Raw genomic sequence first — 26,978 nt, 5'->3', positions numbered from 1 at the left:
AATAATAATCCTGAATTAGAATCATAATAGGTAAATCCATGTTGTCAAATACAGTAATCCGTTCATCCAAAAATTAATAAATTTTCGTAAGTCGATCATCCAAAGCAATACGTTTGTTGTATAAACTGTGTACTGTATAAATTAATGTAATTGTGATAAAATGTAATGTAATGTAATTTCATTGTAGACCACTGTATGTTGTGTAGTATTCATTTATTGTTATAAGTAGTAATCTTTGTAAGAATCATGCGAATTCTGTAAAATGTGATACACTCCCCAAAAAGACTACATATTTTTATTTTATATATAATGTATAATACATTTGTATATAAATTAATGTAATTGTGGTGAAATGTAATGTAATGTAATTTGGATAGACCTCTGTATGTTGTGTAGTATTCATGTATTGTTTTATGTAGTAGTATTCGTAAGAATCATGCGAATTCCTTAAAATGTGATACACCCAAGAAAGCTACATATTTTTATTTTGTTATTAAGTTGCTTTATAGGTCTACAAGATAAAATGCATAGAATGCATAATTATTCATTCCAATCTGTCTTCTCTTAGGAGATAACTCACTGTATGTTAGTGTCATTAACAGATTTATCCTCCTTTATTTTGAATTCTACAGTACATTCTATATAATGTATATCTCTTAAGAGAGGGGCCATATTAAAAACCACATGCTAGTTTGTTTAGTTTTAAACAACATATATAAAAAATGCTGCAGTACTACTTAACATGTTTTTTTTTGTTTTTTGCTTTTTTTTTATGAAACTCTTCATGTTGCTCAGCAATTCACGGGCATTTTGTAAATAAAATAAACGAAACCACTTTATTCATAATACAGCAAATAACATTTAAATAGATTAGTTGCTCGCGATGCCAGGCTACTTATAGCTTTCAATAAAGTAGTTGCTAACCACATTTGAAAGGGTAATCAAGGGAACCAAGGTTATAGGGTAATCAAAAGAATGTAATCCAGGGACAAAGACCAGACATGGAAAACAGACATACACAACAAAGAACATAAAGTAACTGAAATCATACATACAAAGTAAAAAAAGTAAATGAGCAACTCGGACTCCACTAAAAACTGGGAGCATGGACCAGGTGCACCGGTAGGGTAAGCGTCCTGTGCTTTTCTAGAAACACCCGCCGAGTTGCTCATGAAAGCATTCCCTTCTAGGGATACAGATTTTTGAGACGAAGAAGTATGTTCATTATTAAATTCATGTATTGATAATTTGCAAGTCCTGATAAAGCGGTATTTGAAATCTGACAACACCTAAATCATCTTAAATCGTATAACTCATTCTCATGAAATTACTTACCAAGTATGAAATAGCTTCGATATTTAAATTCTGGAAGGACGAAACAAATGACGAAGAAAAAAAAAACAAGATAGCTCATATATCACACATTTGAGGCAGTTCATAAAAATCTTTCGATTTTAGTAGTCTATTAAGTTATGATCACCTTTGAATCACATATACGTAAAAATGAAATAGAAAATCAACATACTGTATGCGTTTTTGTACATTTTTGAAATGCTTAAAATGGGAGCGTGTGTTCTGTTTAATATAGTTTCAATGTGCTTGTGTTTTTTGTTCAGTCTCTCCTTTATCAAATTGTTAAATGCGTATCAAACTTGAGAATCTGTTTGTGTTTGTCCGGCAGAAACGTCGGATCGTTCATGTATGTTGACATTGACAATGTCTTCATTTGCAATTGGGTCATTTTCAGAATTGGTCGACATATTTGAAGCAACGGTTTGGTTTTCTGAAATGTTTGTCGATTGTTTATTATATTGTATTTCTTGGTTCTCGTTTTCCACGAAGGCAAAATTTTTATGACCTTGGCCTTCATTACCGTCTACTGTTGTTGAATGTTCATCCTCCAGACCCTCATTGCCACTTACATACGATAGATTATCATGACCCCTGTTACCGTTATGAGTCATTCCACGTGAACTCTGAGCTGCAAGTCTTAGATAATGTTCATAGGACGGGAGATAAGAAACATCAGTATAATCAGGTGGTTTGTCCGCAAAAAGTTCACTGTAAGATGGCGGCTCACTGTTTAAGACGAATACAGGGATATCGTCATTTCCGCCCCGTGCAAGCCGCGCACCATAATATGCTACTGGATGTCTATTACGTAACTGACGCCTTTTCTTAAAAATACGGACCATGGCAAATGACATCACTACTAAAAGTACCATCAACGCCGCAATTACTGTCCCACCTACAAAATCAACATGGTCAAACAGGTGATGTTAAAATGATTTAATTTAGGAATACCTGTATTGGTTTGTTTTTTTTTTTTTTTTTTTGTCGTTGAATGTTTTAAATTTATTTACGTGGCGTTTTACTTGTTCGCGAAATAGGGAAAATACCCCTTATAATCTACATGAAACTGTGTAGAAAATCGCCAACATAAAGGCACGTTTATCTCTTAATCCAGTTCGCTGACTCATGTCTTTATTAGTTCTGAAGAATGTTCAACAAGCAGTATTTCTAAGAAATATAAGAAAAATCTGTAGGCAACAATGTAAGATCTGCCTTAAAATGATGTCGCGCTAACTTTCACGTGTACAGAGGAGCAACTCATTCCTTTTTCAAAGCGAATCACGCATATGATGAAAGATTCAACGTATAGTGCATTTTAGCGGTCTGTCTGATAACGCCAAAATAAATTCCGTGAAATATTCACTCTGCGCCTAGTTACTTATTGCGCAACATAGAATACGCCAAAATTAGAAACGGCAATTTTAATTTTTTTTTGGCAGACTATTGCAAAATTTTACAACCGGCAAAATAACACGCTGTATACAAGAATGGATCGACTTAATTTAAATAAATATGGATATTTTATTGATAAAACTTACTTATTATGACAGGAGTGTCTGTGTTTCTTTTTGAATATGTCCCTACAAAAGGCATTAACAAGCCACTGATTATTTTAAAATCATTAAAATGTTTGTATTTTTCAGTTTGGGTTACAACAAACCTTTAATATTTTTATTGTGTTGCTTTTTATTCTCTTTAAGTATCAGTTTTTACACAAAAAACAAAACAAAACAAAGCAAAAACAAAAACCAAACCAGACAGGAGATGATTCATGCTTTTCAAAAACCTACCAAAAGCACTTTTATTTTTTTAAATTTTTTTATTAAGAATTAATTACAGACCACACAACCACTTAATTTTTCATTTAGGTGTAATTGCCTTTTTAAGAGTTATCCTTCTTGATTTTAGCGTGAGATGAATTTAAGGTTTTCTCAAAAGTATATGTTTGAACACAGAAAAGCCTATTGAAATAATAGCATCCTACGACAAAAAAAAATATTCGGTGAGTTTTTGTAGACCGTGAATCACGTGCAACATAGGAAGTTCATAATTTTTTATGTAAATTTCCTGCACTCGTCTTTGTCCATGAACTTTCTGTGTTTAGGTTATGGTCATGATCCTCCAAGTTAATTTTAGAGCATAAACGGAAACACATCAGTTTTATATGAGACAGAACTGATAACCGCATAGCTACTTAAATCTTTGAACTATTGCCAACAAGACTTGTTGCATACTATGTACTAATTCTCATGAGAACTATTTCTGAATATGAACGAATCCGCTCGAGAAACAATTTTCCTACGATGATAAATACAAAAACATAGATTATTAACATTGCTAATCAGGCTAATGTCGAACTGGTGTACACGTATTTTAAGAAGTAATCCTCACCAGCAACATTATAATCAAATGGATAGAAACATCTAAATCGAAAAATTATTGTATTTATGAAGTAATCAAAAAAAAAAAAAAAAAAAACATTTGGATCTGATACTCATAGATTAACTTCTGACTAAGACGATATTTCTTGCAGACTATGAACTTATTATTGCCATTTGGTTAAAAATCCCTTGGATCTTGATATACGATAATTTCCAATCTCACGCCAGTCATTGAGAATGAAAATTATCGTATAGCTGCACAACATAGAGTCATGTAGTACTCCGCCGAAAAATAGTCCGGAAAAGGTAACTTTATAGCGTTTATAAAACTTACATATTAAGGTTAAGAAAACTGAAAATAAATACCTTACACTCAGGCGAAACAGCGATAAACAGAATATTTAATATTTTTTTAATAACTCCCTCTCGTTGAAAAAAAATCTAATATTCTCATGATATCTGCAAGTATTTCTAACTTTACACTAATACCCACCATGTCAGTTATTTGACCATGAACTTATATCCAGATATTATTTCAGCTGAAAGGGGCGAGACAGAATAGGTAGACGGATGTCAATTTAAAAAAAATAAATAAGTGCACCGATCAAAGATACTGTAAATATTCTTTTAAAAAAATATTTTTTATGAACTGCATATTTTAATTTTAGATACATTAAAAAGCTTTTTTCACTTTGAATTCACTTCCCTGACCTATTTCCTATTTATGTCTGATCCCGGTTGGCTGGAATTATATCGTTAGCTGCGAATGCGATATAATAAATATCGGTATAAATACATGGCATTTGATAATTACAATTTGAGAAGATTTTAATTTGCTTTTTAAATATTTTTTGTTTTTCAGATGGCATCTTTTGTTACATGCAAAAAATGAACAACTGTCGGACTGAAAATGAAATTCCGCTGTAACTCTTTGGTGACAGTGTAATCATTTTAGAGTGATGATACTCACTAGAATTGTACACAAATACCCTAAAGCTACAAGTGGCCGAATTTTCATCAAAATCTGTCGCATTGAAAGTAAGTGTATAATATCCTGCATCAAATTTGGAATTATTTTTCTTTTCTGGTTCCTGTAAACTTTTAACTCCAACATTGTCCGTTACTCTCGGCATATTCCATTGTACTGGATTTTTGTCGCTGGTATATATATCATGTGGGCAACCCATGATGACTGGTGGATACTTATCTACCAATCAAAACAAGGCACAAACGTTAAATATTTAATTTGTTAATGTTTACATATTACGTGCCAATTAAATAACCCGCTTGCCTGACAACTGTAAAAATTAATTACATAAAAGGGAGACCATTCAAACTACAAATAAATTTTCAGACTTAATTATTAAGTATTATTTTAATATTAATGTTAAAAATGGTGATCGAAATCAAGAAACCCTTAAAAACGAATTATTGATAGCCATGAACTTGAAGTTAACAACAAACGGTTTTGTCATATAAGCACTTTGTTTTTCTGTTTTGTTTTGTAATGCATACTTGTAATTCTATCATTCATCAAATATTTTTTTAAGATTAAATCTTTAAGTTCTTCTCCGTCTAAGAATCGGTCAAAATGTATATAAGGTGTGGCACATGAAGGAAAAAACCGCAGAGATTTTATTGCAATAACCAATTAATTATACTTGATAACCACCAGAAATAACCATCAAAGTAAAATTTGCCTTTTTAAGATACTGATAGGCCGATTTTAGTTGAAAGACACTACGGAAAAATGACGGAAACATGTTCCCGCACTCTTTCCTTATATAAGCAGTCAAAAAATATCAACGTCACAGATGCTTCAGGATAAACTTAAATAGCTTTTTGCTTGTTTTCTAGATGTACTGAATATATTTTCTGCAAAAATGACTTCAAACATGCAGGAATTCGATGTCACTTCAGCTTGATCATTGAATACCATAGTTTGATAATATTGTAATGTTATAATAATATCAAGTAGCTACAGAAGAAAGTGTGACAAAAAGTAAGAGAACGTACGGGCGGACCCTATGATCACTTTATACCTGCCGTATAGCGTGGGTAAATAATAGTTCTATAGATAGTTACCTTTTACAATCACTGTAAAATTACATGTTTCCGAATTGCCATGGCGATCGTGTGCTGATTTTGCCGTCACGTACGTCAGTGGTGAGTAACTACAGCCACAGTGCTCGAAAAGTGTTTGTGAATACGTAACTGACAACGGTCTTCCTTCCCAATCTTCTGCCTTCAGTGTGTGTGTCAAAACAGCTTTATTGTTATATCGATGAACATTAACTTGGAGTGGGTTTGTGGGGCAATTGGTAAATCTAGGCCCTGTTGCAAATACAGAAAAGTAAGACCTTTTTTAAATATCATTTGTTTTGTTTTGTTTTGTTTTTTTTGTGTCAAAAGGTTGGAAATAAGTAAGAATCAAGGGCAAAAAAGATAACAGAATGAATTCCAATACAAAACCACATTAGTGAAAAAGAGAACAATCACGTGAGTGTTAAAATCACTTCATCTTACTTATAAATTATCTAAGTTGGTTCGCTGTGAACAAAGCAACTTATTTTGTACAACCTGTCTTGGTACTGTAATGTCATTAACGCCAACCGTTCAACAATCTGCCATTCAAATAATCCCTGTAAAAATCAAGCTTCGAACAGTGTCTGACGTTCGAAATATACATTATAGGCGCTGCAGCCAGCCCTCCCTCCAGAAAATACAATAATCTTGCGAAGTCGGGAAAAAGTAAAATGATATTACTAACTTGGCAGCCTGGGTGAGTATTTTCGTTCCACAAGTTTCTCCCAAATATAAGGGTCGCTTATGATATTGACCAGGGAACCGTACAATCGGAACTACTCGGCCATTTCCACTACACTAAAAATAACGTTCGATGCAGAAAGGAGAATATATTTTTGAAAAAAATGCCGGAATTGTAGTCATACGCGACTCAAAGTAGTTCTATCCACCAGTTGGTTGCTAAAGAATTGGTTAGATATTACTAAAAATAAAGAACGATTACTCTGTCAAGAGTTTTGGCGCGAAGCGAGGAGCGAGGAAAATAAGTTAGTGATAAAAATTTCAACCAGTAAGACTATAATTTAATAATCGAATCGGTCAAATTCCGATACGGATACATGGCTACCGGGGATACAAAATCGAGGCAGCACGGACATAGAAAAATCGACTTTTAGGTCTTGGTTTAAAAAAATGATATAGTTATTTGAACAAGCAATTATTTCACGGAACTCTACGATAATCAAGCGTATGTTACAGTGTTTCTGGTGGTGAAAGCGTTTTATAAAAGGTCGAACATATCAATAATTCACAATAAGGGGTCAATGCGTCAGTGACGGCTTTAAAATTTCAATTTTGTTTTGTTTTAGTATAAGATCGTTCAAGTGGGCTCAATGAAAGTTAAAAAAATATTATTGAAGCAATTCACCGGGAAATGAATGAGAATTAAACATTATGTAATGTTTGCACTGACCTCCACTTTGAATTATCGATGTGTTCGACCTTTCATGAAACGCTTTCACCACCAGAAACACAATGTAACATACACTTGGTAAGCATAAATTCCTTGAAACAATCGCTTGTTCAAACAACACAGTATCGTTTTTTTTAAACAATACCTAAAAGTCGACTTTTCTGCTTCCGTACCGCCTCGATTTTGTATCCCCGGTATTCATGTATCCATACACGGTGTTATACGAAATAACAGGTCAGGCGAGATTACACCTCTGTTCAAAAACTAGAAATATTTCTTAAATAACGTAGTACATATGTGTTCATATTTCAGTAAAGAGGGGAAAGGGGGGTAATATTTTTTAAACACAAACTTGGTTAAGACTTCTATAAGACATGAAGCTACTCTTATAACAAAGTGAAGAAAGCCAGCCATACCACTTCAACATAGGTTTTCGGTATTTTGTTTGTTTGTTGGGGTTTAACGTCCGAGCAGCAATATTTTAGCTATATTCAGACAATGAACATGAAATGGATGATAAAATGAACATGAAATGAAAAAAAAGAATGGGTCACAAGGATAATAGGGTCGACAAATTTTGATTGCCACTGGAAAAAGGGGGATGGGTAAGGTCGGGCAATTTAGCCTCCTGTGGCAGAGCGCAAAGGTTCCTACTCCTATCGAATACCACAGCAGGGTTCTTTAACGTGCGAGGAATGTGGCATCTTCCCCAACACGGTGCACCACTATGGTTTGCGGTCAGGTTTTCCGTATTATAGCCTGACAACCCCAGCATGTAACACGCCAGGGGTACCCCATTCCACCACCTGGGGCACACATCCCAGTTGCTCTGTGGGCAGAGCGCCTAGCCCCCGGCTAGGTTTCTGACCACTATTTAGTCGCCTTTTACGACAAGCTTAGCGCTGTTGCAGGCCTATTCTTTTAACACCCGGACCTGCACGGGGCTCGGTATTTTGAAACGAGCCGTTTGCACGTTTGTTACTGTAACAACTTTTTCTCCTGAACTAAAAGAAACTATATGTAAATTTTTAATGCAATATTTTGTTTTGCTTGGTGTAGGAAGGGCAGTGTTATTCTTTGGTTATATTTACCAGTTTCTAAAAGTATTTTTTTTTTATATTTATTCTACTCTGTAATTTATATTAGTATGTAGATCGTCTTTTTTTGTTTTCATATTTTGTTAACGTCTATAGATCTTTGAAATTTCCTTCTGTTATGTCGTATACGCTATATTTAACGACGTCAAATGTCTATTGCGTTGCTTTTCCTTGTTTACTTTACTGCATTACATTAAAGGGAAATGAAATATATTTGCTCACCTGTATACTCTAGGGCTGCTGAAAACCCTGTCATAATATAAACATAAAAATATCATAATATCAACCATCAGTTTTTTGTTTTGGTTCAGCGGTAATTGTGTCCCGGTAAAAGAGACAGATTTTTACTATTAAATTTCTGTATAATTTAACAAATCTAAGTTTCCAAATTTAATATTTTCATGTGTTTTTTTAATATGGAAAACATGTAACGCAGTTTCCATAGTTACCAATCAGGTTTATATTTTCGCGAAAGCATTAATAATATTGCAGTCTAACTAAACACAGTTAGTTCATAGAAACTTTAAGAAAATACTGATATTGTTTAATGACAAAAGAGAATCAAAGAATTATTGGAAAGAGTGAATATGATCAGGAGTGCAGAAAACGCCTAGATTTCATAAATGTGTGGAACTAGTTCCGCGCACAAGTTATATCTTCAAGCGTTCTTGGAATTAGTTATGGAATTTCATTATGAATAAAACTCAGGCGCTGGCCATATTAATGGATGCTAAAAGTGTAGAATCGATCATCAATACGTTTTGCACTTTTGTTATTATTAGCGCCATTAATTTTGTGGGCGGTACCATCTAGATTTTTCACAGTAATGTGAATACTGCTATCAAGTCTTAATTTTACTGGTCTTTGCATTAACAAATCCACTTAGATGGACCCCGGTGTTTTAACACCGTGATATAAACGAATTTTTTAAGCATTTTACTGATATTTGTTTCAAATATTATAAACGAGGTATGTTTTACTTATACCTCGCCTTGCAAAATGGTTTATTTTTCGTTATAGCTTGTGAAAAGAAAATAGTTCATGAATGAATGGACTAAATGCACTTTGAAGCATACATATTAAAAATATTATTTTCAAATGAAAAAGCGTACTTTCAAAAGTTTGTTACAATTATAAAATAATGAACTGCCAAGTACATGTGTATCTTATAAACCAGCCATGAGCAGTAAGATTTATCCAAAATATTTACCGAACAGGTGACTCTTTACACATGACATATCCCAAGTCATGTAATATCCATCACAGCACATGCACATGGGGGTAGACCCGAAATATTTTACACATTTATTTTCATCATGACAACTCCATGAAAGTCTCCTGTAAAAAAATGAGTAAAACTTCAATGCAGTTTTTAGTGGAGTCCGAGTTGCTCATTTACTTTTGTTATATTGTATGCATCATTTTAGTTACTTTATGTTCTATGTTGTGTGTGTCTCTTTTCCATGTTTTATCTTTGTAACTGGATTACATTCTTTTGATTTACGCTAGAATCTTGGTTCCCTTGATTACTCATTCAAAGCAACAATGATATAACAATCCAACCCCCTGTGAGAATAGAGTTATGACGGTTCTTAATAAGTTTACAAATAAAACTATTTTTGGTGTGTATAATGTGCACATTTTTACACAGAAATCATTTTCAGAGCATATTGGTGAATATGCCAAAGAGACAACAACCCAACTTGGATGAAAAATGTCAGTTTAAGGCCACCCAAGTGTCATCAATGAACGACGAGGAAACCCGCATACCACAGGACAGGCTGCAGCTGTCCCCATAACATTATACACAGATACAGAGAAACTTGCCCCAATCTATTCCAGCAACATAAAAGTAAACTGAAAGTGAAAACGAACTATATGAATAGAGGCAATTCCTGATACGGGACAGGCGCAAAAAAAAAAAAAACCGGCGGGGTGAAAGTACTTTGGCGTGATCACAACCCTCCCTCTTTTAAAAACACCTTTAAAATTCAGTTCAAAAAGTCTTAGTCGCTTGCTTAAAGTGATTATACATTACACAAATGCAAAACCAAAGGACTACTAGCAATTAACTTGATAAACCAGCTGTAGACCCCATTAAGCCTACAAAAATAGGTCTTCATCGTATGTAATATCAGTACCCACTCTTCCTATGCCAGGTTGAGAACCACGGTACGCCATAAATCGTACAATGAGGACATATCCCGTGTCATGCTAAGAACTGCTTTTTAATACAGTGTGTTAGTTTCTATGTAAAGACCCTATGAGCGAATTGATGTTTATACCAAAAAATGCTATCTCAAACGATTTTTGACAATGGTATCATAACTATATCCCTTACAAATGAGACTAATAATGGTGACGTCAACTTATCGGGTGAGTATTGAGCTTTCTGTGTTTTGTGAAGAATTTAACCGTAAAATATAAGATGGAAGATACTCGCACGTATTAATCGTACAGGTACATCAGTATATTTTAAAGCTGCATTAGCTGTCAAATTTGTTCAGTTTTGATTCTACTGAATTTTGCTGATTCAATGAAATAAGTTTGTAGTATTGCAATTGAAGCAATCAATGTCGATAATACCTACAGAATATTGTGAAAATAACGTTTTTTTTAATCAGAGAAGATCGATAGCTCTGATCTAATTATTTTTCGCCATTACTCACGAAGATTGTCGACAGGACATACACGTGGGTTAAAAATACTTCAACGTTGGTGAAAAAATAACAAGAACGGATACACAGGTAAGCACGTGTTTTGTTTTCATTTCATTTTATCTATTTCTTGATTAGTTTTCAAATGAATAATGACCATATTTGAGCTACATTATATCACAATACGTAAATTTCAAAAGGATCCTTGCGTTATTTTCGAACTTTTTTCTTATAAGGCTTGAGTCCGTCGGTCTTCCTTGCCGTTGAATAACCACTTTCGCGTTGCGATCGGATTTGTTACTAAAGAAGCGACCCTTACAGCACATGCACGGATTAAGGTCACCAGAAGTCACATGCATACGAAGTTATCTCGGTCGATTTTTTGTCTTGCAAGACAATAAATATATAGACACCTATTTCATGTATTTAATGCATTTTATGTGTGTTTATCAAATGAAATGATACAGGAAAAGTACAAGTTATAGAAATAATTCAAAGTTAAGGTATATTTCAACAGAAAAAAAAACACGGATTGGACAGCTAATGCAGCTTTAATGAGTTCCTTGTATCGGTTAAAATAAATGTCAATTTTCATCCAATGGAGGAAATAAAGACAATCATTCGACCGATTTACGAGCTTGTGATATCTTAATGTAGTAATTTTTCGGTCATATGAAGGTTGCGTTCGTTGAAGTCCGAAACATTATTACAATTACTAGCAAATCAAACAAAATGTGATATGTAAATAACATATGATGGGAACAAGGGAACGTCGGATAGTTGACAAGAGGGAATGAAAAATCATCCCTTCTGCCGAAAATTTAAGTGTTTTAGTATGAACACTTGAATATGACAGTCATTCCTCATAATTTAATTTTAGTATAAAAAAATCAACGACTAAATCATTAAAATATGTTGATGACGTCATATTCAAGTTACAAAACTTGGTCTACGAGATGATGGACAGAATTTTTTATCCAATCAAAAAGCGTGTTACCTCTGACATTTAAATTATACGTATTAAGTAACGTAGTTTTTATGTTTCTCGTTACTAAACAACTGATCCAAAATAATTCTTACAAAATTAATATATTCACATCCAGATATGTCAAAGGACAATTTGATAAGATAAGTTATTTTTTATCCTATAAGATTATGTGGAAGCGTAGTGAATTGGGTAGAAAAATCAAAACTTTGATCAGATTCGATAGATCATACTAAGGCTTGTAATGTATCAAGCACTTCAAGCGAGTTTTTAACACTAAAAAAATATTTACACTGTGTTCATGAGCTTTGTTACAAAATTTTTAAATTAGATTTTTATTGTATCGAATGCACTAGAAAGTATTATAGAGGGTCTGATTGTTGATCAATGACTTGAAGATTAAATAAATCTATATTAATTGGGAAGCATGTATATAGTACGAACATTCATGCTACTAATATCAGCTTGCAAAGAAGTAGCGACAAGTTTGTGTTTATTCAAAATATCACTTTCTGAAAATATAGTCAGTTGTTATGTAGAAGAAATCGTAATTTCTTTTTGTAGAATTTCAGTCTACAATTTACGTCAAATAACAACAATATTATTTGCAGCTTTATCAGTAGGAATAAAATTAAATTCCTGGCCTAGTTCATTCAATTTGTGTTTTATTCGGGAAATACGGCTTTTATGTCTTTCATTACGAGTGAAGTAAAAATCCGAATATATTAAAATCGGATTTCAATAGTCCAACAGTCTGGTAACTAATTCATATTATCAGTACCGCCAAGTGCAGTCCTGTATATAATTCATCGTATAACTCCCTCGAAACAAAATAAAGGTTACAGACCACCAATTCAACCAATGAGCGTTTGGAACGTACGCAAAAATAGTCCTACGCAGAAATTACCCCTGTTCCTCATAGTGCTGTGAAAAAAGTTCTCATCTCATTTAAAAAATTTAAACAGTTTCTGAAAGGAAAAACATTTCTGTACATTTTATAGGTGCATTTTGCTTCTTGTGATGTGAAGCCTAATCTCCATAATGATTTCTAAATATACCCCTATCTTGTGAAAACACTGGGATTCCCCATGCTATTTACAGACACTTCACTTCCGGTGACCAGTACTGCACTGCAAGTCTGCTAACCCCACATGCCATTTTGAGGATTGTGAGCTGACATATGTAGAATCATGCTGATATATAGTCCTCTGCAGGTTAAAGTTAAGGTAAAGTCCAGAGAAGCCATTGAATATTGTGAAATTAGCATAGAAGCCTATGGGAAGTGGAATTAGTGGTTTTTAGCCTAAAAGACCTATATTGCCATATGTTCATTCGACAATATTGTAAGTGTTCCATATTCTAAACCGATCAATGTATATTGATTCAAGTTTTTATACAGTTTGTATCGCATGCACATATGAAAAATGACATGTATAATATAATGACACATGGTTGCAAAGTGTAATTTTACACCTTTATGGTTGATTTTAGTCTTCACATTATCTGAAAATGGCGTACGAAACTTTATTTATGAATATTTAAGATATGGAGTATGATAGTTATTGGTTTTCAATTATGACCGAGCAAAATGATTTAAGGTCCAATGAGTAGAGGGGTAATTACATGTACTACTGTTTCAGATCACTGCCTGTTATTGTGGAAATTGTCCTTTTTTTTCATTGGCAAACACTACCAATCTCCTTCACAGACCTGTATTCGCTTCCTGACTCATTAAGCTTAATATAAGCTCTGCTATAAATGATGTGAAACATTCCCTTTGCACTGTGCTAATTTGCATAACGAGGCGGAGTTTTGATATTGAATCTGGCTTTTAAATTCCTAATATACCCTCTGTACAAGAAATTGAAACCCTATCTAATCAAATGTACCCATTAGATTAAAGGGTTAACGTTTAAACTAATAATAAAATCCTTAAAATTTTGTAACTTTCAACATAAAACAAACAAACAAACAAACAAACAAACAAACAACCTTTAACCTGTTGATTTACTAGTTAGGCTTGTAATCTGAAGCCAAATTACCTTCTCAGGAAGTTATTATTCAAACATTCGCTTACAAAAACCCATCATAATTTACTGTTATCATTATTTTAATATTTAAATATTTATTTACATTTGAGGAGTCCACCATTTCTAACAATTCTCTTGAATTGTATTGTTTTCGAGTTTTTGGCCATGGTCATTTTACGCGAATACATTTATCACAAATCTCTATTTGTAAGTAGAAATTTATACGGCCATACTATCTGAATCAACACCTTTAGCTCATTATTTGAAAACAAAACTGCTTACCTTGTAAGTGCAGCCGAATCACTTATTTGTAAAAGGACGAAAACGAAAACGAAAATAGCCTTCGCCATATTGAACATCACGGAAGTTTCGCCAAAACATGCATTTTATCTCTCAAGTTTAACTGCAGTGCAAATAAATCATATACACAGACGGTCACAGTTACGATAAGAACACTAAACAGGTAAACCCAAAGTTAAAATTTGTAATCATCCGAATTCAAAAAATCGATCGTTTACAGCACGATCGAAGTAACCATTGAAAATTCAATGCACATAATGCATTTTGTACTATTAGTATTTAAATCGACCAAAACTCATTTTACAGGTAACACAGGTATTTAAATCAGGGTATGTTTCAAACGGGAATTTCCAACCTTTAAATGTGGTATTTTAAATGTACCACGATCTATAAATTTTTAAAACGCATTTTTCGCAATCAGGCGCGTAGCTGCCGTTAGGCAAAAAAGCTTTTGTCTGCACTTAACTTTGCCATTTTTTTTTAGATAAAATACATCCAGGAGAGGCATAAATGATGCTCTAAAACGCCATCCCCCTGGACCACCTACTAGGGCTCCGCCCTTGACTTTTCATGAGCAACACTGCCGGTGTTTCTAGAAAAGCAGAGGACGCTTACCCTACCATTGCTCCTGGTACATGCTCCCAGTTTTTATAGAATTCCGAGTCGCTCATTTAGTTTTGTTACTTTGTATGTCTTATTTGGTTATTTTATGTTCCTTGTTGTGTGTATCTGTTTTTTACATGTCTGGTATTTGTCTCTGGATCACTTTTATTTTTTATTTCCGCCAGAATCTTAGTTCCCTTGATTACTCTTCCGGGGGTTGGAATCCCGTTTTGTCGGAAAATTTTGTAAATTTTGAGAAAAAAAAAAGATTCAAATGGGAGCCTGAATCTCTTTCCGTCTTCGAGGACGGACTCAACCTCTTTAATAAACTGGTTCCGCCTCTTAGCATGTCACCACACAAATGAAGTATTCCTTATTCTTACATTTCTTACAGTGTTCGGTTAAATCAGCATTCATATATATTTTTAAAAAAACATGCAAGAAAATATGAGAAAACAACCAGGAACAGATATGTGTATCGAAAAATTGTGTATAGGACTTAGGTAGTTAATTCTAAAGTGACTTAACAAAAATGATTTATTGCAAGTTTTTATTGCGTCTTAAAACATGTAAAAGAAGATAGAATGTTCTGAAATAATGTAATACTGATTTACAACAAATAAAGTGTCAAGTAAAGACATTAAATTGAATTTTACATTACACCTTATTCACTTGATAAGTCATCCATTACTATTTTATTACTTATCTCAACAAACATACCTTAAAAAACAGAGAATTTGATTTTATGTAAAGTCAGGAAGGAGGGGGGGGGGTGTCCAAAGAAGTTTCAGATTAATATTTGATCTTTTTTGGCCACATTTTATGCGCGAAATTAACAAAAATGTTTCCAACAAAAAGGGGGAGGATTCCGCAACTGCAAGAGAAATTAAATTATATCGAATTGCGGTCCGGAAATGCCTATTTTTCTATGTCTGGTTTCCCGGACTGAATACCTATTACAGCTCGCGTTTGAGTTCGATTCCGAAATCGATGTAAGGTTTACGCAGGTAGGTAGCGGTTTTGTTGTTTGAGAAAAGAAACTGTCTGCATATAATACGTAAGTCTAATCCGTTGAAATATAGAACTCACATTTTGTCGAGAGTAAAAAATGTACAAAGATAATCGAAATATGTGGAGTGATTCTAACTCTGTTTAAATCAACCCTGATTTTAACTGAATATCTGTGAATATATCAAAGTCTAAAGTTCCGCCGTAAGTAAAGTTTCGTAAAGTAAAGGCTTTTAATATTGTAGCATTATCGGTGCAACTAAACAAATAAGTTAAGTGTAGTGTTTTGTTGTATGTCTTTCGTCCTTTAATTAACTTTTTTCACTCAGGACTTTGATTTTGAATATATAATAATGAATTTTAAGCACGTACACTACAATTCCTTTTCAAAATTACCAGATAAGGGTTAAGAAATTGACGAAGCAATAATAATAAACGTACCTTGACTCAGAGTCGTTAAAAAGGCTATCGTGTGCATCTGCCTTACAAACATAAATGCAAAATACATTTATAAAAAAACATTTTTTATTAAAAAATAATACTAAGCATATGATATGATAAGTATAAAAGATATGTATAAAACAATCAGTACACATGTGTGCAATTTATTCCGGTTTAAGGAGGTAGACCTAGGGTAAGGGGCATAACTCTTGAAATGAGTTATATGTTTGTATCATATTCAATTTCACCAAAGCCTATCAAGCTTACATTTGAAACAGAATGAAATCAGTCCAAGTTACTTTGATGCTTACATGAGGTTGATATAAAATGCCGAATACAAACGTTCCAACAGCAGCCATTCTTTTCGACAGATAAAAAATCCCCACAACAGTTCTGTGCACGATACCCCAGGGAACATTCATTCCAAGTTTGGTTCCAATTGGTCAGGTGTTGTCAGAGGAGAAGATTTTTGAAATAACATTCAAAATAGCAACACAATGTCGAAAAAGGGCAATAACTCCGACGTGGCTTAAGATATCAAAATGAAAATTTGACCACAGATAGATCTCATCATGCTGAACACTTTTATCATCCCATGTCAGAAATTGGCTAAACCAAACGGTTTTGGAGATATATGCAAAAACCTACTGTCTGACACATATGTTCTATTTTTAGTAACGGCGGCCATGTTTTTCAACGGATAAAAAATCTCCACATCAGTTCTATGCACAATATCCCAAGAAACATTCATACTAAGTTTGGTTCTAATTGGCCAAGTGGTGTCAGAGGAGAATAGTTTTGAAAAAATGTTAACGCCGACGACGGACGCCAGGTGATGGCAATAACTCACATGGCCTTCCATGAGCTAATAATTGCGCGAATTAACTATATTTTTTCCTTTTTTGAGCAAAAAATGGCACAAATTATTTTTTTTGCGATGTTGATGCACATTCCGTATCAAAAATGCTAAAAAATTGTAACTTGCGAATTTTCCGTATTTATCGAAAAAAAAATCACAATAATTCTGAACGCAGTTCTGATTATACTGATGTTTCAGTTCGAGATAAATTTGATTGTAGTGAATTGAATTGTGTAGGATTACATGATATAACTGATGATGAAGATGGTTCCAATGTTGAGTTTGTATTTTGTGACAGTACTTGATTATCAAAAGTTTGTGAATTAAAAAATGGGCGACCACCTATTACTGACAGGTGTATATCTCTCTCTGAATAAGGTGGTGGTTCAAGGGGTGGACTATAAGCCGGAGGTTTGTCACGTGTAATGACGTCATAGGGCGGCGGGGCGGCACCGTGCGAATCAAAATAAGTTTCGTAAATTGAATTGTGGACTGGAAATGCATCGGTTGCATAACTTGTCGGGTTGACTGATTGACATTGTCGTCTTCTATCTTCTTCTTGTAGTTGTTGTAGTTGTCGTCGACTTAATCTTCGATATCTTCGAAAAATTCCAAACACGGCAATTGCCAGTACTATCAAAACTATTATAATCGCTCCCGATATTGTTGACACTACAAGAGAAAAGAAAATAATAAAACATTGCTTATATATAATGCTGTAATATTCGATTTATAGGACTCGTCCTTACATTTGGAACGGCTTGATTATAAAATAAACAAGTCACCATATTATTTTACATTTTTCACAAACCTGTGAAAAAACTTAAACTCAGTACCACACAAAAGAATTACTTATTCAATGAGTATACTCTTTTAAAATAAACGGACACTTGTTTTCATCTCATTTTTGTAACTAAACGCTACAAAATTTTAAATATTTGTAGACTTTGAAAACACTAAAGCTAAACATGTACCGTAGAATATTTGGTTGAATTTTACAGCATGAGAAAGGTTTTTAAAGACACTACAGAACCACTTGAGTTTGTTGTACTAGAAACAAGTAATCCAGACAGAACAAAACAAAAAGGTAATAATTCGGAAGGAACTCAGTAACAATTTTATTTTATCCTTGGGAGTTTGCAACTGAAAATATAGTAAAGATTTTTCATAGACTGGAGTAATTTCTGAAGCATTTATATGACCAGAATGTTTCAGTAAATTTGCCCATACTCTATAGCTGGTTATATACTTTGTTGATGTGATGTAGGAAAACAATATAACTTGCAATCGAACGGCAAACAAAAACATAATCCAGGGACAACGATAAGAAAATAGACATACATCAAAGAACATCAAAGAACAATAATAACACACACAAAGAAATAAAGTCCATTTAGGTACACGGTCTCCAATAAAAGCTAGGAACATGGACGAGGTACACGGGTATAGTAAGTATCTTCTGCTTTTCTAGAAACACCCATCAAGTTGCTCATAAAACTAACATCCGGGGTAGACGAACGGGAAAAACTGTGACGCCGTTAACAAATCGTTTCTCATTGTGCAGCCACGGATACAACATGTGTGTCGATTCACAAATTCACGATGGTGGCCATACAACTTGTGATGTGACAACTTTAATCTTCTAACAACTAAGCCTGTTCCAGGAGCCTAATTGTTAACAACCTAGCATGGTGAAATATACGCCCAGTTTAGCCACCTGCACCATGAAAACTGATTTGTTCAACGTGTCAACGTAGTTTTCCATTCCTCTTTCGTCTACCCCGATATGAATATTTCGGATGTTTCTAGAAAAGCAGAGGACGCTTATCCTACTGGTGCACCTGATCCATGCTCCCAGTTTTTAGTTAAGTTCGAGTTGCTCATTTACTTTTGTTATTTCTTACCTATTATTTTAGTTACTATATGTACTTTGTTGTGTTTGTCTCTTTTCCATATCTGTTATTTGTCCCTGGATTATATTCTTTTGATTTCCGCTAAAATCTTGGTTCCCTTAATTTTACTCTTAGTTTTAGGAACCGTATTATACTATATCTTTTTTATGTTGGCTTAAAGCAATGACCGATTCAGGGTTAATTTGTATATTTGCTTTTGATGTAAACATATTGTAACAACGTGTCGGATTTCAGCGAAAGAAATCTTAATACAAACGAGAAATTACTACATCAAGGTTTCCGATATCACAATTTTTTTTTCAACCAACACAAGGAACTCATTCACAAATTCAGATGTACACGCAAACGATTAATACGTGCGGGTATCTTAAACCCTATATTTTATGATAATATCATTCACAAAGCGCGAATACAGATTTACATGCGAACGATTAATACGTGCGGGTATCTTAAACCCTATATTTCATGATAATATCATTCACAAAGCACGGAAAGCTCAGTACCAACCCAATAAGTTGACTAAACCGTTGAATAGGTTCATTCATACGGAATATAGTCATGATATTGTTGTTAAACTGTTAAAGATAGCATTGCACATGTTTGGTATTAACATTTATTCGCTCATAGAGGTTTTACATAGAAATTAACACACTGTATTTCGGCAGTTTTCGGCATGACACGTGTTGTGTCCTTATTGTGTGGTGTATTGTGGTTCTCAACCCCGCATGAAGAGATTTGGGATTGATCTACATATATTTATGATCACGCCAAAGTACTATGATCCCGCCGCATTTTTTTGCCCTTGTCCTAAGTCAAGAATTTCTGGACTCTGTATGTATTGTTTCGTTTTCACTTTCAGTTTATTTTTATGTTGCTGGAGTATATAGGAGCAACTATTTCACTGTACCTGTGTATAATGTTGTTTTTGGGCCAGCTGCAGCCTGCCCTGTCTTGTGTGGGTTCATTGAAACCCATGAATAACCTTGAGATGACTTTTCATATGATTGGGGTTATTGTCTCTTTGACATATTCGCCATATCCATATTCGTTATATACATAACCTTTATAGGCCTGATATGGCCGTTATTTATGTACAATGGTGCATGGCCTTGTTATTTTCACATTTTGTCATAAAATACTGTAAGAGTTACCTAAATATCCAGTGTTTTCTTGGTTGTGATATTCGTCTATGAAAACTGAAATGGGAGGAAACTGAAATGTATCTTATTCCCAATGTTTAATCTAGACAGAATTAGTTACTAAATGGTGATAGACTACTTTTGACGTAATGAATGATAAATTGTAGTTCATCGTTCATTTTTGGTACATTTGCACTTATATTTCTGTCCTTAAAAAAATAACCAATAACTTTATCCATGGCAAACATATCTTAGGTTATTTGCAGGCCAGTATCAAATAGCAACTTACTGGTATTGTTTTTGTATTATAAACAGTGACTTTTGTTGTAAATTTGTTCTACTATATATATACGAACAATATATGATTAAATGTCGTTGTATTAAATTATCAGTGAAAAACAATTGTATTGTAAAATGCTTGTCGAGACTTGTCTTATCATAACAAAAAAAGTTAGAAATTCTTAATTATGCTCGTCAATATTCTATCAGAAATGTTAAAGATTTGTACTCGATGTTAATAGTCTCTTTTTCAATTATTTTTATTTTACATTTAAATACAAAGAAAACATAATAGTTAGGTGCCCTATGCAGGTAAAAGAACAATAAACTTGTTTCTTCAACAAAAACAAAAACAAACCAAAAAAAACCCCCAAAAAACCGAAACAAAAAAAAAGCAAAAAAATGCAAACACAAAATAGCAACCCCCCCAAAAAAAACAAACACAAAACACAAAACAAAAACAAAAACAAAAAATAAATGCCAGAAATATCAGTAACACATCATAACAACTTAACTTAAGTTCCAAACGGTAAAATATTACATTTTTTGTCCCGCCTTTATGTCGTATGAGTTATTTCCCCTTGCATGAAATTTCAGAGGACCTGTAACTGAAAAAAGACAGCATCGTTTGACAATTACTTGATTTACCTATACTGGTGATGGTTATAGTGAATGCGCATGATGCCGTATTCCCTGAGTAGTCTGTGGCATTGTAGAAAAGGTGATGCTGTCCAGCTATGAACCTCGTATTGTTTAGTCTGTCTGGAGTTAGCAGAAACTGCACTCCGACATTATCTGTTACCGTAGGTGAATCCCAGGTAATCAGATCATCGTCATACTTATGTTGTATTTCTGGGCAGTTTTTGATCCTCGGTTTGTATGAATCTTCAAATTCAAAGAAGTCTTGGATTTATTAGCAAATGGATTCAATTTGTTTTCACCACTATTAATGTCAAAACCTTATTGAAAATCAGGTTGAAATCACCAGTCTCTAGTATTACAGTGAATTCTCTCTAAACCGAATCTTTTGGAATAAAAAATAGGTCAGATTTTCCGATTTCTAAATATATTTTTCAAATATCTTTTAATTGATATAAAAGGACTGTTAATAGTGTCTGGTTTTGAAAAGTGATTGGAGTTTGGTTTATACTAGTTTCATTGTAAATTAAGGATGGATCGAAAACCGATGATAACATTTGTATAATACTAGTTTCACTTTTTAATTAGGGATGGATCGAAAACCGGTGTTAACATTTGAATATATACAAGTTACACTTTAAAATGGATCGAAAACCGGTGTAAACATTTGTATATATACTAATTTCACTGTAAATTAAGGATGACCCAAAAACCAGTGTTAACATTTGAATAATTTTAGTTTCACTTTAAATTAAGGAGGGCCCGAAAACCGGTGTTAACATTTAAATATATATTTTATGTTTTAATTTAGTTTTGAGAAATAAACCAATTTCCATTAAAAACGGGATAGAGTGAGTTCTTTGAAGTTTAAAATGGACACAAATTTAATCATTCTTTTGGTAATATTAAATCGATAAATACAGCAAATGGGTTTGAAAAGACAAACTGCGTCTATTTAAAGAAGGAATCTTTACTGCCAAACAAAACGATACATTAACGTACATTTGCATGATGTACATTCACGCCCTGTAAATTTTTTTGCCAGAATCGTGACGACATAATACATTTTATAAAAATAAAAATATCTATGTAATGTTAATATCTTACCAGCTGTAACGACGGAGAAGTTGCAGACAGCCTGGTTCCCAAATTTGTCTTTTTCTGTGGTTGCCGTCACGTTTTCGTAAGGGAAAGCACATTTACAATGCGAAAAATTATATTTAGACAGTCCAACGTGTAGCGCATTGCCTTCCCAGTCGTAGGCTCTAAATGTCCACCTATTGAGGAACCCAGTATTGTTATATGGTCCTATTTCTACCTTTATGTGTTCGCCAGGTCTTGGACATCCAATAATTGTTGGGGCTAAAAGAATGTTCCAACACGTTACATATGTATGGAAACAATTCGAACAATATCTAACATATATAAAGCAATGCGGTATTACTCTTTATTTCAGACTCCTCAATCAGGGGTATGAGGAAGTGCGTCTTCAAAGGTCTTATTTCATTTTTAGTCCTTGGCTGACAAATACTCAGTTTCTTCTAAAGTATTGAGTAAAGATTTTTTTTGTTTGTTTTGTTTTTTTTTCTTGTTTATTTTTTTGTTAATTGTCCTTTCTGATGAAGTGACTGCACATTTACAGATTATCACAATAGCATGCAGATGCTGTTTAATCACCACTGGTATATTCAAGCCGCAATGGAATTAAACACACAACTACGTTTGAAATGCATGTCACAAGTCAGGACCATTGCGGTACCAGCTTTATTCTGGAATTGACTTGTTTATGAATCGGATTATTGTGCGATAATATTATTGTCACCCTTATTAGCAATATCAAAACATGATACGTTCGGTATTCTATATTACCCGAATTTAGAAACGTGAAAGTTGCAAAGAAAACTTACTGGTCCACTTATGCAGGATTCAATGATCTAGTATTATTCTTATAAGAAAAAGGTTGCATCGTAATATTGTGAAACGTCATATTAAGTATTGGAAAAGATTGCTCGTGGGCGGTTAAAGTTAGTTTGATTCGGTCCCATATTTCATGAATTTTATAATCAAAACTTGAATCCGAATTTGTAATGTTTACTTACGTTGATAATCTTGTGATTGTCCTGAAATAATTGTGGGAAAATAATCATCAAGTGCATCATAAAATTGTAAATTTATAGCTTAAATGATATGAATTTGTAACGACTTTCTTAGTTGGACACAAAATAAAAATGGTATATTTAAATTTTCTCCATTTAAGTTATGAAAATTTACTTGAACAAATGCATCGGGTGCGTAGAACTATTTATGACTATGACGCCAAACAACGAAGATGAAGCAATTTAAACAATTTCATGATTTATACCGGTACTAACAAGTAAAATATTTTTTTTTATTTCAAAATGTGAACTAGTAATCTGAGCACTGAGGTTCAAACGCGTCCTTTTTTATAGTTATATGCTAACAGAGGAAATCAAGTATGCACATAAACATACTTATTGTACAGTTTCCAGTACTGCTTCGTGACCATCCTTTACAACAGTCAGCCACACATTCTTTACCTTGAGTCGTCTGCTTGATAGAGGCACACTGGTCTACACAAGTTATTCTAACAGAAAAATAACATGATTTTTATTTGCTTGGAATAACGACAACACATCATTGTTGTGGTCAAGTGTGTAGTTGAACAATTTTGCACTGGTTAATATTAATTATTAATTGTTGAATGCATTTTCAAAATTAAAAAAGATTTATACCTATTTTTCAACGATTTTTGCTTAGTAAAAATCTTTTCAATGGTCCAATATTAACAAAATTATTGACTTCAGTAGGAAAACATAACTGCACATATAACAGTGAAAAATAAGAAACCATTGGACATTTAGTAGAATAAGAAATCATTTGTGAGCAGTCACCATTATTAATGATATATTAAGTATCACTCCAGCTAAGAATCATGCAAAATGTGATTCATGGGTAAAAAGCCTACATATTTTTATTTTTGATATTTTGTTTGAATTGCCATAGTAAACAGAAATTAACATTCAGTTTTTCATATAACCCATGTTCTTAGGAGATAAACATTATATAGAATGCACCGTAGATTTCAAAATTAAGGGAGATAGCTATGTAAATGACACACAAATGTAATAGAATCTATTGGATTTTAAATGTTGATTATCTCCTATGAGCAGGCAGATTTGAATTAATAATTACACATTTCATAGTATAGACCCCTCCAAAAAAAAAACAACTTAATTACAAAAATAAAAATATGTAGCCTTTTTTGAGGTGTATCATATTTTTCATATTTTGCATGATTCTTACAAAGACAACTACTTAATTCGACAAACAACTGTTTTCAAAAAATAGATTATATAATGTAAATATATGTATATATTTTGTCATATTTTTACATTAAGTTCGTGCATTTTAAATCAGTCATTGAAATTATTCTTACAAGTAAGATTAATTGAAAATATTGCCTTACTATTTTTAGTATAATGGCAATTTAGAGATCTTTTTAATTCATTTTTTTTTGTCAAAGTTATGCTAGTATAGAGGGGGTCGGACGGCTTTGACCTGCCGTTTCCTTGTATGCAATGAACAAGTCCTGATAGCCAAGAATGGGTGAATGACAAATTCAAAGTAAACCCTTTGCTCGTTATATTGTATCCAATGGACTAGACACGTACAATATTTCAGTACTTTTCTGTGTAAGAATCAGGCAATGTGTGGCACATCATTTTCACCGATTTAGTTATTTTTGCCTAAAATATAATCAATACACCTAGAAAACAATACAAAAAATATTCAAGTTTATCCTGAAGCATCTGTGACGTGGACATTTTTGACTGCTTATATAGGGATAGAGTGTGGACAATTTTCCCGCCATTTTTCCGTAGTGCATTTCAACAAAATTTGACCTATCAATATAAAAAGGCAAATTTTACAAACACTTTGATGGTTATTTTTGGTGGTTATCAGGTATTATCATATTGTAAATGCAATAAAACCTCTGCGTTTTTTTCCTTCGTGTGCCACACCTTATATACATTTTGTCCGATTCCTAGTCGGAGAAGTACTTAAAACGTTATTTATCGTTGGACTATTTCAATCATAGATTTTGCATTAGTCAATGTTAAAAAAAGTTTATACGAACACCTTTAACAACCAATTAGAAGGCTTAAATTAAATCTTACAAAATCATATCAAGAAAATTGGAACAAGAAATAAAGCAAATTCTTTGTTGTTAAAAGCATCATCACTTTGTATATTTTTTTGTAAATATACCGTAGATGACCACGTATGTGCGTGCTTTTATTGGGTTAATTACACCTATGCTTGAATCATTATATCAGTTGACCTGATTGATCACAAATAGTGTTTATATATATGTATAACTTCCGGGTATATAAACAAGTGTAATTAGTTATTGACATTTACATGTACAGTTAAACTAATATATTATTGTTATGTGTACATGTCAACATATTACATGTTAAATATATCAAAAAAAAATATTTGAAAATATTTTAAACAAACATGCATACGAATCTCTTATGCAAAATCATTTTGATTCCGGTTAAGATTAACCAAGGTATTGAAGATGCCATTACACTAAAAATAGTCTTCTTAAAAAATAGATTTATAAAACATTCCCCTTACGCCCTGAATATGTCTTAATTATGGATCATAGCAGTGCTTCTGTCATTAAGTTGGAAATTATTGATTAAATAGATAATCTAAAGCACAAAACTAACAAAATCTAATCAAGAAAGGCCAACTTCTTTTTAAAATGCCAATTTTCAAAGCGAAACAAAACAATGATCCACAAGTTGTGTACTGGTGACCCACGAAGAGGTGTTACATAAAGGTACTATTTCATAAAACATTTAAGTCAGCTTACCGTGACCTCGAATCACCCGCAGAAATTGAACAGGCTAGAATGAAAAACACAAAATTGTAAGTAAACAAGCAATCTTTCCTCAAGCCATCGGCCATGCCCGTTTATCTCACCCTGTATACAACTTTACGACTGTCATTCAATATCTATAAATAGATTATGCACCTGGTGTATTTAAATTATTGTACACAAATTATCGTTGGTGCGTATCCAGTATTTATAACTGGTTTAATGTCCTAGCAACAAAAAAATAAGTTATAATTTCGACTAACAAAAATTAATATAATAAAAAAAATGCTTTTCCAATATTCAAATCTTGTAAAGGGCCAAATTCATATATAAATTTTAGCTTCAATGTTCAACAAAAGTATGGGAAACAAAGACTAGTTTTGTGGTATGTGACTGTTCCTGAATAATGAAAAAGTGTGAATTTTGTTGATTTTTAGTGCACCTTCTTCTGATATTTATAAAGACTTCGCATAAACAATATACTCAAAGGTGCAAAAACTTATTCAAATGAATGTTGTATATAATGAATTGGTTACCTAAAACACTTTAATTGCATAACCTCCTCTTTTGTCTTTAATTTGTTTCCAGTCGCCAGCCTTAGATTATGCTCTTTGTGATTACCATTTGAATCCTAGTTCTTTTGATATTTCTCTCAAAAAGTTTAAATTACTAATAATTAACAATTAAATTTTTAATTTTTTAAAATTATAATTAAAAATAATTAAAAATTAAAATTAAATTAAAATTACAATAAGATACGAAAAAATAGCAATTAAAGAAGGATATCAATGGTAATCTGTATTTTTTTTTAAAAATCTGAATCAATCAAAAGTGTTTTAGATTCGCCATTTCAGCGGGGTTTGTCGACCCCCTTTTTTCCTTGGCC

The 26,978-nt window shown here is 33.0% G+C and overlaps 2 protein-coding genes across 2 annotated transcripts; both read right to left on the bottom strand.

Annotated features, from left to right (window-relative positions):
- Positions 1-822: 822 nt before the first annotated feature.
- LOC148613684 (uncharacterized) lies at positions 823-14,580 on the bottom strand. Its single transcript, XM_088587188.1, has 7 exons — positions 14,282-14,580; positions 9,538-9,665; positions 8,550-8,576; positions 5,820-6,068; positions 4,705-4,941; positions 2,892-2,933; positions 823-2,248 (listed from the first exon to the last, which is right to left on the bottom strand). The coding sequence occupies exons 1-7, from the start codon at positions 14,356-14,358 to the stop codon at positions 1,647-1,649; spliced, it is 1,362 nt and encodes a 453-aa protein (XP_088443314.1). The 5' UTR covers positions 14,359-14,580; the 3' UTR covers positions 823-1,646.
- A 1,837-nt stretch (positions 14,581-16,417) lies between these two features.
- LOC148613683 (uncharacterized) lies at positions 16,418-26,246 on the bottom strand. Its single transcript, XM_088587189.1, has 7 exons — positions 26,087-26,246; positions 23,673-23,785; positions 23,280-23,300; positions 22,288-22,542; positions 21,190-21,426; positions 20,275-20,319; positions 16,418-17,882 (listed from the first exon to the last, which is right to left on the bottom strand). The coding sequence occupies exons 1-7, from the start codon at positions 26,179-26,181 to the stop codon at positions 17,392-17,394; spliced, it is 1,257 nt and encodes a 418-aa protein (XP_088443315.1). The 5' UTR covers positions 26,182-26,246; the 3' UTR covers positions 16,418-17,391.
- Between the last annotated feature and the right edge of the window lie 732 nt (positions 26,247-26,978).

The sequence above is a fragment of the Perna viridis genome, chromosome 6 (genome assembly GCF_037379345.1).
Source record: "Perna viridis isolate PV_CMFRI_1.1 ecotype Kerala chromosome 6, ASM3737934v1, whole genome shotgun sequence".
Classification (NCBI taxonomy): Eukaryota; Metazoa; Mollusca; class Bivalvia; order Mytilida; family Mytilidae; genus Perna; species Perna viridis.
Note: the sequence above shows the minus strand (reverse complement) of the source record. Positions and strands in the feature narration are given on the sequence as shown.

What these genes read in the sequence shown, in the direction of transcription:
- LOC148613684 (XM_088587188.1), bottom strand. Translation starts at nt 14,358, where the DNA reads ATGTTCAATATGGCGAAGGCTATTTTCGTTTTCGTTTTCGTCCTTTTA. An exon ending in GATTCGGCTGCACTTACAAG is followed by an intron (nt 9,666 to 14,281) that starts GTAAGCAGTTTT and finishes ATTTTTTTACAG; the next exon opens with GAGACTTTCATGGAGTTGTC. An exon ending in TGTAAAGAGTCACCTGTTCG is followed by an intron (nt 8,577 to 9,537) that starts GTAAATATTTTG and finishes ATATTATGACAG; the next exon opens with GGTTTTCAGCAGCCCTAGAG.
- LOC148613683 (XM_088587189.1), bottom strand. Translation starts at nt 26,181, where the DNA reads ATGGCCGATGGCTTGAGGAAAGATTGCTTGTTTACTTACAATTTTGTG. An exon ending in ACAATCACAAGATTATCAAC is followed by an intron (nt 22,543 to 23,279) that starts GTAAGTAAACAT and finishes ACATTCTTTTAG; the next exon opens with CCCCAACAATTATTGGATGT. An exon ending in AGAAAACACTGGATATTTAG is followed by an intron (nt 17,883 to 20,274) that starts GTAACTCTTACA and finishes TTTCTCTTGTAG; the next exon opens with TGTCAACAATATCGGGAGCG.